The sequence below is a fragment of the Lates calcarifer genome, linkage group LG1, assembly GCF_001640805.2.
Source record: "Lates calcarifer isolate ASB-BC8 linkage group LG1, TLL_Latcal_v3, whole genome shotgun sequence".
In the NCBI taxonomy this organism is placed as follows: Eukaryota; Metazoa; Chordata; class Actinopteri; family Centropomidae; genus Lates; species Lates calcarifer.
This window is the reverse complement of record NC_066833.1, coordinates 18178040-18189132: the sequence shown is the minus strand read 5'-3', so window position 1 is coordinate 18189132 and position 11093 is coordinate 18178040. Positions and strand designations below refer to the sequence as shown.

At 42.8% G+C, this 11093-nt stretch overlaps 2 protein-coding genes across 3 annotated transcripts; one reads left to right on the top strand and one right to left on the bottom strand.

Moving 5' to 3' along the window:
• Positions 1 to 227: 227 nt before the first annotated feature.
• On the bottom strand, positions 228 to 4631 carry LOC108888699 (uncharacterized). Of its 2 annotated transcripts, none has more exons than XM_051071354.1 (2): positions 3247 to 4631; positions 228 to 2982 (listed from the first exon to the last, which is right to left on the bottom strand). In XM_051071354.1, exons 1-2 carry the CDS (start codon positions 4082 to 4084, stop codon positions 1331 to 1333), a joined length of 2490 nt encoding a protein of 829 aa, XP_050927311.1. In that variant the 5' UTR covers positions 4085 to 4631; the 3' UTR covers positions 228 to 1330. The 2 variants fall into 2 exon arrangements, with proteins under 2 accessions (XP_050927311.1, XP_050927314.1); XM_051071357.1 differs by having other exon boundaries at positions 228 to 2718.
• A 265-nt stretch (positions 4632 to 4896) lies between these two features.
• Positions 4897 to 11045, top strand: pdk1 (pyruvate dehydrogenase kinase, isozyme 1). Its single transcript, XM_018684803.2, has 11 exons — positions 4897 to 5314; positions 5811 to 5952; positions 6045 to 6116; positions 6208 to 6392; positions 7273 to 7368; positions 7510 to 7587; positions 7704 to 7780; positions 7977 to 8075; positions 8221 to 8331; positions 9115 to 9228; positions 9317 to 11045. The coding sequence occupies exons 1-11, from the start codon at positions 5206 to 5208 to the stop codon at positions 9455 to 9457; spliced, it is 1224 nt and encodes a 407-aa protein (XP_018540319.1). The 5' UTR covers positions 4897 to 5205; the 3' UTR covers positions 9458 to 11045.
• Positions 11046 to 11093: the final 48 nt, after the last annotated feature.

Sequence of the window (11093 nt, the reverse complement as noted above, 5' to 3'; positions counted from 1 at the left end):
TACAGCTTGTTTTCACTGCCAGTGGCCAAAAATTAAGGTATTGCAGAAAAATTGCAAAAACTCCAGAGAACATCTAAAGGATTACACTTTACAGGATGGGACAGTACTGAAGTAGTGCATCTCTGCTTGGATGTTGGAAGAACATAGACTATTTATTACCCTCTCCTCTTTCAGTGAAGCTGTTTATGAATTTTGGTAAAGGGTGGCACACACAGTCATTGCAACTCTTGCTTTCCCCTCACACATTGTTTAATTTGGCATTTCAGAGGAAACTGTACAGTATTTCACAACAAAAATGTAAAGACAGGAGAACAGAACAGCTAAATGTTATTGTTTTATCCTCCTTTGATAGTCATTTGGTGACCCTTTATATTCAACGCTTGACCCCTTGTGGAGCCCAGAATCCTAGGTTGGGAACCACTGATTTAAGACATTTCTTCAGCCAGATAAGACAATAAGCTCTATCCAGGTGGTTTTGACTTTTCATTTGAGAAGAGCACTTTTGCACACAAAATAAAAACTATAGGGGGCATGCTGTGTGTGGCACACAGCACTGAACCCACTAGTGACACCAAAAAATAAGACTGAACTGGAAAAATGGAAACCATTGCTTTTCGGTGGGTTAGTTTTCGTAGTGTGATTGAACACAAATTGTACCAAAGAATCAAACCAGCAAAACAGGACTTCAGGGCCAGGTAAAAATGAGCTATTTCAGTTGCTATCATGTTTAAGAGTAGAGCTGCAACAATTAATGCATTAATTAATTAGTCAATCGGCATCATCAGCAACTACGCTTTTAATATTCTTTGGGGAAAAGTGCCAAATATTTGTTGTTTTTGGTTTTAAGATGTAAGGAACTCCTGCTTTTCTTTGCAAAGCATAATAAACTGATCATTTTTGGTTTTTGGACTGTTGGTTAGCCAAGACAAGCCTGAAGATGAAAGCTCAGACTGTTGGAAAATATAACAGGCATTTTCACATTTTCTGACATTTGAACAATCACTGAGAGAATAATAGGCAGATTAGTTGATAAAAGTAATCTTCAATTGTAGCTCTACTGTAGTGGTGAAACTTAAACATATTTGTTGCCACAAACTAATTGCTACACAGAAATATATGGGAATTACAAGTTGCCACCCCGTGTGAACCCTGACCTCGCAGCTGGAGCGGCTGTGAAACCTAAAGTCAACCTCTGTGGCTGTTGCTGCTGCTGTGGTTTTACGACCCACACCAAATGTGGTGGTGGGGGTCCCAAAAGAGAATCCTCTGCCAGCCACTGTGCTTTTCGCTGGGGTGCCAAAGCTAAATGTGTTGGTAAAGTTGGTGCTGGTCAAGGTGGAGAGCCAAAGTTGAAACCACCTCCTCCAGGACTGGCAGCAGTGGTCTTTGTGTACAAACCACCACCCAGGGTAAATCCTGACCCTGCAGGTGGAGCTGCTGTGGAGCCAAAAGTCAACCCTGCTGCTGTTGTGGTTTGAGGAGTTGAACCCAGACCAAATGAGGTGGTGGGGGTCCCAAAAGAGAATCCTTTGCCGGCAGCTATGCTATTCATTGGGGTACCAAAGCTAAAAGAGCTGGTAGAGTTGGAGCTGGCCTGGGTGGAGATGCCAAAGTTGAGGCCTCCTCCTCCAGGACCAGCAGTGGTGGTCTTTGTGCACAAACCACCACCCAGGGTAAATCCTGACCCTGCAGGTGGAGCTGCCATGGAGCCAAAGGTCAACCCTGTTGCTGTTGTGGTTTGAGAAGTTGAACCCAGACCAAATGAGGTGGTGGGGGTCCCAAAAGAGAATCCTTTGCTGGCTGCTCTGTTCTTTACGGGGGTGCCAAAGCTAAGTGTGCTGGTAGAGTTAGAGTTGGCCTGGGTGGGAGAGCCAAAGTTGAAACCCCCTCCTCCAAGACTGGCAGCAGTGGTCTGTGTGGATAAACCTTTGCCCAGGGTGAATCCTGACCCTGCAGCTGGAGCTACTGTGGAGCCAAAAGTCAACCCTGCTGCTGTTGTGGTTTGAGGAGCTGTACCCAGACCAAATGAGGTGGTGGGGGTCCCAAAAGAGAATCCTTTGCTGGCTGCTCTGTTCTTTATGGGGGTGCCGAAGCTAAGTGTGCTGGTAGAGTTAGAGTTGGCCTGGGTGGGAGAGCCAAAGTTGAAACCACCTCCTCCAGGACTGGCAGCAGTGGTCTGTGTGGATAAACCTTTGCCCAGGGTGAATCCTGACCCTGCAGCTGGAGCTACTGTGGAGCCAAAAGTCAACCCTGCTGCTGTTGTGGTTTGAGGAGCTGTACCCAGACCAAATGTGGTGGCGGGGGTCCCAAAAGAGAATCCTTTGCTGGCTGCTCTGTTCTTTATGGGGGTGCTGAGGCTGAAAGTGCCAGTAGAGTTGGTGCTGGTCTGGGTGGAGTTGCCAAAGGTGAAGCCCCCTACTGCAGGTGTGGCAGCAGTGGTCTTTGTGTACAAACCACCACCCAGGGTAAATCCTGACCCTGCAGGTGGAGCTGACATGGAGCCAAAGGTCAACCCTGCTGCTGTTGTGGTTTGAGGAGTTGAACCCAGACCAAATGAGGTGGTAGGGGTCCCAAAAGAGAATCCTTTGCTGGCTGCTCTGTTCTTTACGGGGGTGCCAAAGCTAAGTGTGCTGGTAGAGTTAGAGTTGGCCTGGGTGGGAGAGCCAAAGTTGAAACCACCTCCTCCAGGACTGGCAGCAGTGGTCTGTGTGGATAAACCTTTGCCCAGGGTGAATCCTGACCCTGCAGCTGGAGCTACTGTGGAGCCAAAAGTCAACCCTGCTGCTGTTGTGGTTTGAGGAGCTGTACCCAGACCAAATGAGGTGGTGGGGGTCCCAAAAGAGAATCCTTTGCTGGCTGCTCTGTTCTTTACGGGGGTGCCGAAGCTAAGTGTGCTGGTAGAGTTAGAGTTGGCCTGGGTGGGAGAGCCAAAGTTGAAACCACCTCCTCCAGGACTGGCAGCAGTGGTCTGTGTGGATAAACCTTTGCCCAGGGTGAATCCTGACCCTGCAGCTGGAGCTACTGTGGAGCCAAAAGTCAACCCTGCTGCTGTTGTGGTTTGAGGAGCTGTACCCAGACCAAATGAGGTGGTGGGGGTCCCAAAAGAGAATCCTTTGCTGGCTGCTCTGTTCTTTACGGGGGTGCCAAAGCTAAGTGTGCTGGTAGAGTTAGAGTTGGCCTGGGTGGGAGAGCCAAAGTTGAAACCACCTCCTCCAGGGCTGGCAGCAGTGGTCTGTGTGGATAAACCTTTGCCCAGGGTGAATCCTGACCCTGTAGCTGGAGCTACTGTGGAGCCAAAAGTCAACCCTGCTGCTGTTGTGGTTTGAGGAGCTGTACCCAGACCAAATGAGGTGGTGGGGGTCCCAAAAGAGAATCCTTTGCTGGCTGCTCTGTTCTTTATGGGGGTGCTGAGGCTGAAAGTGCCAGTAGAGTTGGTGCTGGTCTGGGTGGAGTTGCCAAAGGTGAAGCCCCCTCCTGCAGGTGTGGCAGCAGTGGTCTTTGTGTACAAACCACCACCCAGGGTAAATCCTGACCCTGCAGGTGGAGCTGCCATGGAGCCAAAGGTCAACCCTGCTGCTGTTGTGGTTTGAGGAGTTGAACCCAGACCAAATGAGGTGGTAGGGGGCCCAAAAGAGAATCCTTTGCCGGCAGCTATGCTATTCATTGGGGTGCCAAAGCTAAAAGAGCTGGTAGAGTTGGAGCTGGCCTGGGTGGAGATGCCAAAGTTGAAGCCCCCTCCTCCAGGACCAGCAGTGGTGGTCTTTGTGCACAAACCACCACCCAGGGTAAATCCTGACCCTGCAGGTGGAGCTGCCATGGAGCCAAAGGTCAACCCTGTTGCTGTTGTGGTTTGAGAAGTTGAACCCAGACCAAATGAGGTGGTGGGGGTCCCAAAAGAGAATCCTTTGCCGGCTGCTGTGCTCTTTGCTGTATCAAAGCTAAAAGCGGCAGTAGAATTGGAGTTGGCCTGGGTGGGAGAGCCAAAGGTGAAGCCCCATCCAGAGCCTGCAGGTGTAGTCTTCTGAGCTCCAAAAGTGAAACCCGTAGAGGGCTGCCCGAAGTTAAACCCGCCACTCATTCCCATGAATATGAAAGAGGACTATTTACATCGTTATTTAAAGCAGATAATGTACAAAATAGTCACTTCTGGTTGTACCTCTGTGACATTTGAGCCTTGCCACATTTAAGTGAGAATCCAAAAGCGAAAATGTTCGTTATTTCACTGTTCCCTTAGTCTTTTAGTCTGACAACAAAACAAGCAATGACTTGTTAACTTTCGTTTTTGCGCTCAGATCAAAAATAGGAAATGAGAAAACGAAACGAACTTTATTTTGATATCTAATTTGTTCGATTTGTGTGACCCGGAAGTCACTGACTCCGAGTGTTTTCTTGCAGTAAATTCGCATACAGTGCAGGGTGAAATTAATGTGTGACATAACCCTGAAGCCATCATAAAACAATACAAAATCCCTTAACAAAAGCCTCAAATTTAGAGGCTCCAACTGCAGATGTACACCGATCGGCCCCAAACATTAACATTAACATTATTTGTACTATTTCATTATCCTTGCTTGATCGTTAACGTCCGCAAGACTGAATCAAGTTAAGGAAAGAATAACTTCCGGGTCACGCAACTTGGTTACGTTAACTCTCCAAAGAGTAAACAGGGTCTGAAAAAAAAAATCACCATATGAACAGAGTACCAGCTTATTGCCGACTTAAGTTAAGACTCAAAAGAAGAAATAACGAACTATTTCGCTCAAGCGCCCTCATTACTCCCTAAATGTACAATTACAACTGATAAAATGGAAAAATATTTTGGCCAAATATCGTTTTTTTCCTTAAAGTTTATGGGCAGTGACTTCTCTTGACGTGGTTGTTACTCTCTGTATTAGCTAGCCGCACACTGACTGCAGCACAACCGTCCTGACATGTTGACATTTCTGCCTTCGAGGATTGGGCAACACGCAAACTGAAATAAGGGACCATTTAGAAATATTTTTACAGTCACTATGGATGGACACATTTCACCAAACCGCCTGACAACCGGACGTTTGTTTTAACGAGTGTGTTTGCGAGCTACTGGAGTTAGCCGACAAGCTAATGTCAACATAGATTAACTGTAACTGTCAGCTGTCATCAAACCTTGTCACAGCCATTTCAATTTGTGACACCACCGTCTGAACAAACACAGGACCTGTCAACATGAGGATATTAAGGTTTCTGAGGAGCAGCGTGTCCATAGGGAAGGACATAGACTATTACTCCAAATTTTCACCCTCTCCTCTTTCAATGAAGCAGTTTCTGGATTTTGGTAAGAGGTACACACACACACACACACACACACACACACACACACACATATTTACAGTCATCGATCAGCTGTGCACACATTGATTGTCTTTTTTAAAGCAGTGGTTGATCGGTCAAATAATGAATTTCACCTCTCACATTGTTTAATTTGGTATTTTCGAGGAGATTATACAGTAGTTCACAACAAACATGTAAAAATAAGAGAACAGTAAAATGTTACTTCGTTATCCTACTTTGATAATCACCTGTATGTGTATTTTATGTCATAAAACTGATGGATCATGATGTGGTATAGTTATAGAAATTGTTGTTTGGGCCAATTCAGCTAAGGAAAACCCAGTCAAATCAAAAAACTGACTCACATTAATGCAAAAATCATGAATATCCAGCACTGACAAGCAGCCCACAATTTTTGTGACAACTTTTCCCCCTGCATTATTATTTAAAATAGTAATATTAAAGATTTCTGATATTTCTGTTTTATTTTCACCCTCCAGGCTCAGAAAATGCATGTGAGAAAACATCATTCGCCTTCCTCAGACAGGAGCTGCCTGTGAGGTTGGCGAACATCATGAAAGAGATCAACTTATTGCCAGACAACTTGCTAAGGACTCCATCAGTCCGGCTGGTCCAGAGCTGGTATGTAGGTTTTTGCCTTTACTTGTCAGCTCTCAAATTACGCTGATGCCACTGCCTGCAAATACATAGTGATGATTTTTCTTCTTTCACAGGTACATGCAAAGTCTTCAGGAGATTCTTGAGTTCAAAGACAAAAACGCAGACGATGAAAAAGTCACATATGAGTAAGTAAATCAAAACATACACTCACAGTTTTGTTATGTTTATAATGTTTTATTCAGTGCCAAAAACTTGAAACATTATATTTTCCTTTAGTTTCACAGATGCTGTGATAAAAATCAGAAATCGACACAATGATGTCATCCCCACCATGGCTCAGGGAGTTGTGGAATACAAAGAGACTTACGGCACGGACCCAGTCGTCAGCCAGAACGTTCAGTATTTTCTGGATCGTTTCTACATGAGCAGGATATCCATCAGGATGCTGCTCAACCAGCACAGTGAGCACATTCTCTTCTACTTCATCATTTAATGTCAGGAATGAATAATATAATGTGTCACCAGTGTGCTTATAGTCGTACTTGTGTCAGAGAGAAAAGCCCTCAACAGCAGAACATTGTGATGATAATGTAACATCTCAGTGAAGATTTGTCACAGAGTCAGGCTGCTCCATTAGCAGGAGATCAAAGCTTTATTTATCTGAACGCAGTCCTGGCAGACATCTTGGTTTTTGGATCATTTAGAGCTGATGCCACAGTGAACTAGGAATCAACAGACCACACCCAAAGCCATTTTCTGGGAACTGGAAGCGACTTGCCCCTCATCCATGCTGAGTGAATTGTTGATTCGTCAGAGGGATAAAAGATAGTCACCCTTCACAGATTTACACAACAAGAGGCAGTATCACAAATATTATTTTGTTTTAGATATGTCCATCTAAATGTTACGTCCTTTTTGCAGGACAAAGGACAGATAAAGCAGCATAATGATGAAACAAAAGAAGTTAACAATTAAACTCCAGAAAACATCAGCTAAATAACAAGCAGGTTAAAAAAACAAGATTTAGTGGAAAATTAACAGAAAGTTGCATGACTGCAAAGTTTTTTATACAGAAACAATACTGACAAGGTTGTGGTTACATTGTGAGGTCATGTTACATTGTTGTGTTTCAGTTCTGGCAAAATTTATGTTGTACAGCCTGACAGACAACAAACCTGCAAGATCTCTGTTAGTGCATATCAGAACGTACAGGATAATATTAAATCTTTAAAGTAACAGTTGTGCTCTCACATGTTTTGTGGAAATATAAACTGTTTTCCTTTGAAATAATTTCCATGCTGTACTGTTTTGCATGTTGACGTCACCTGTGTTTCCTTGCAGCGCTCCTCTTTGGTGGGAAGGTGAAGGTGAACCCAGCACATCCCAAACAGATCGGCAGTATTGATCCACACTGTCGGGTCAGTGAGGTTATTAAAGGTGAGAACATCTTTTTTTTTCTTTTTTTACGAGTGCAGACATTTGAGCAGAGACAAGCTGTGACTGTGTTCAAATATGCTGCTATTCGAGTATTCATGTGTTGTTGTTGTTCTTTCCTGAAAACAAACGTCTTCCTCGTAGACGCCTACGAAAATGCACGAAATCTCTGTGACCGGTATTACATGAACTCTCCTGAGCTGACACTGGAGGAATTCAACGGTAATTTGTTTGGATATTAGAAAAGAAAATATGTATGTTACAAGCATACACATCTGTTTCTATGACTAGATTAAACCAAATGTATTTATTCTTTGATGATCTGTTTGTCCTGACAGTCAAAGAGCAGGGAAAACCCATCACTGTCGTCTATGTCCCATCTCATTTGTATCACATGGTGTTTGAACTTTTTAAGGTAAGATTTGTGTTTTGGACTCTTCCCCTCATATATACTCTTCTGAATTTATCATTACACTTAATCTCACACAATTTGAACTCTGATATATTCTTTATTTATTTACATTTATCCTGTATTCACCCTGTCATTTGATCACATGAGATAAAGGCAGTTTTACACTTTGAAAATCTGTGGTGTACTTGCCTTGTTGCAGAACGCCATGCGAGCCACCATGGAGTTGTACGGCGATGCCTTGGAGTATCCTCCCATCCACACACAGGTCGCTCTGGGAACTGAAGATCTGACTGTCAAGGTAAACGTGCACTGCTGGATTCATCTCTGATTTACTTTTTTACTTACTTAAACTTCCCTGAACAGAATCCCTGCCTGTTCAAGCACCAGGTTTGGAGATGAAAACCCCCTCCTGTTTGTGTTCATACCACATGTCCCTTCTTCAGGTGAGCGATCGGGGAGGAGGCGTGCCCCTGCGGAAGATCGACAGGCTGTTCACCTACACGTACTCCACGGCTCCTCGGCCCAGCATCGACGGCTCACGTGCCGCTCCTCTGGTCAGTATCAGTGATGGATAGATGTGAACAGTGAAAACACTTTTCCCACTTCACTCTAGATGCATCCAGACTGTACCATCATTATAAGTGACGAGGTGTTGATTTTATATAAACCCTGTGTGCAGTAATTGCTTGTTTGTAATCACTTCTGTCGTTTATCTCTGTTGGATATTTACTGTTGGTGAGATTGAATTTGTTGCTCTCTGGTAACAAAACCTGAGTCAGTGACATGATAATGCTCCAGATTCTTTATCGCAGAGAGTCCTGTGGTTATTTTAGTGTTTTGTTTTTAATTCATGAGCTCAGTTAACATATTAACAACTGTGTATATAACAGTGAACACAGATAAATGAACAATTAAACTGGGCAGAGAAATATGGACGATCTCTCCCTGTAACATTATGGGGGTTTGAGAACACATCTTTGAGAACACATCTTGGCCCTGACGTAATGAGTATTATGGGGTTAGGGTGATAATGACCACAGATGCAGATTAGATCTATAGCTAACTCTGGCTCAATGGTTGTGTTGTGCGAAGTCCCTGCTCCCTTTTGCTGGAAATGTAACTAAGCAAAAAAAGGATCCTTTATATCATTATCTAGATCAATAACAGCCACCACATCCAGTCCTGGTAGGTTAAGAGTTTAAACCAGCTCAGGGTCTTGCTTAAAAACTCCATGTCCGTTAATAACTTTTTCCAGAGTTTTCAGCCACATCACAGTCTTCATTGTGTCTGGGTTGTTTTGAGGTTGGAGAAACAAACTCTGCTTTATTTTTGACCAGGCTGGTTATGGTCACGGCCTGCCCATCTCTCGACTGTATGCACGGTACTTTCAAGGGGACCTGAAGCTGTACTCTCTAGAGGGATATGGAACTGATGCTGTGATCTACATTCGGGTAACTGAGTGTTGTTTTTTTTTAACATTAACAGAAAGGACGGTAGAATGGATGCATGTGTTTGAACGTTCTCTCAATTTTCTGTCAGGCGCTCTCCACGGAGTCCATCGAGAGGCTCCCTGTGTACAACAAGTCAGCGTGGAAACACTACAAGACGATCCATGAGGCCGACGACTGGTGCGTACCGAGCAAAGAGCCGAAGGACATGACGACGTTTCGTAGCTTCTAGAGTCAAATAACAAATGGTCCTTTAGCAAAGTGTACAGGGGGGTTGTGTGTGTGTGTGTGTGTGTGTGTGTGTGTGTGTGTCTGTAATGGTATTTGATCATTTCAGATTACTTTGTACAGAAATTAAAGAACGATAGAACAAAGTTTTAGTGCCATATGTTTCATATAGAACAACGGTGTTTGGTATGATGAACATTATGGAGCTCAGCAACCCCCACTTAAGAAGAATGATTTACTCCTACTGTTACACAACACTAATGGTTAAAACTGAGAGTAACTAGGACCAGTTTTCTAAAAAGACACACTGCAGGTCAAAGGAAAATTTAGCCAAACTGGATTTTTTTTAGGCAAATACTGGCATTTGTATTTGGATTTAAAAAAATCTTGATAGACTGAAAAGTAGTGACCAATACTCTTTTGGAGAAAAACACAAAGAAAGATATAAAATAAGATAACTTTTTTATTTATTAGGACCCTTAAATTTGGTTACTTAACACTTATTTCCAAGACCTGTGCTGAGCAGTACTTGTCAGTGCTTAACGCCCTCTGGTGGACAATTTATGTAACAGCAACACTGTCTCTAAAGTTACTTATGAACATTAACAACAATATTAATGTGTCTGTGATAAGCTACAAGTTGGCCCATGTGCCGGCCATGTTCTGGCTGAAATGTAATTTCTTTATGCTTTTAGAACAACAAAAACCTGTCTTGTATTGAGCATAAAATCTCACCACCTGAAACCATCTGCATTAGATGCCATTTGTGTTAAAGAGGAAAATATGATTTTCCATAATTTCAGTCAACTCATTATTTAAGGTATGAACTGTGCGACTAGTTAGTTTTTACAGTTTGCTCTACTAGTACAGCTTTACCCAGAATGCTTAGTTGCACATACTTAAAGTTAAATGTTTTGTTCAGCTCTGCTTCTTCATTCTCCTCTGTGTGAAGTTTGATACTTTTGATGTTACTCAGTGAACTGCTGCTTGTTTTTAAATCTGTTGGGAGTCTCTGCTGGTGGGTTATTTTTCTTAAAATGTTTAGGGCATTTCTTCTTCAGTTGGGTGGTGTACACAAGAAACACGATCAAAAGTGTTGATTGACTCTGGCACTGTTTTATTGTATAAGGAAACTGAGTAATTAGAAAAAATGTGCACTCTGATGTTTAATTGGATTTGTAGCACATTTAGTATTCTTAAATTCTCAGTTAATTTGCAAATAAGGTTCTGCAAATTTGAAACTATCTTTTTTTTCTCATGACAGTATGATATAATAGCAAAATACAGTATTTGTGTTTTCTGTGGCTATTAGGATTCATCCATTTTCTATGTTGCACTCCAACACTCCAAAACTATATGGATCATGTTCAGTATAAAAATAAATACTTCTGACAGACAGAAAAGCTCTATGCAAGAGGAGTAGAGGTAAGGAGCTAATGTAACACACATGCTACTAGTTTGATTTTTTTTTTAAATATTAATTGGTATAGTCAACATTTGGCCTCTCAGCTTATTTTAAACACTACATTGATGTCAAATGTGTTCAAACATTCTCAAAGAGCTTGAGGGCATTAAAACAAAAATCATTGTCACTATGGAAACTGTGTTGTTTTTTTGTATCCTGAATGATACAGAGCTGA

Coding starts and splice junctions, on each gene's coding strand:
- LOC108888699 (XM_051071354.1), bottom strand. CDS start 4,084: ATGGGAATGAGTGGCGGGTTTAACTTCGGGCAGCCCTCTACGGGTTTC. Junction 2,983..3,246: donor AGGATTCACCCTGGGCAAAG/GTTTATCCACAC, acceptor CCCTGGGCAAAG/GTTTATCCACACAGACCACT.
- pdk1 (XM_018684803.2), top strand. CDS start 5,206: ATGAGGATATTAAGGTTTCTGAGGAGCAGCGTGTCCATAGGGAAGGAC. Junction 8,076..8,220: donor CTGAAGATCTGACTGTCAAG/GTAAACGTGCAC, acceptor TCCCTTCTTCAG/GTGAGCGATCGGGGAGGAGG. Junction 9,229..9,316: donor ATGCTGTGATCTACATTCGG/GTAACTGAGTGT, acceptor ATTTTCTGTCAG/GCGCTCTCCACGGAGTCCAT.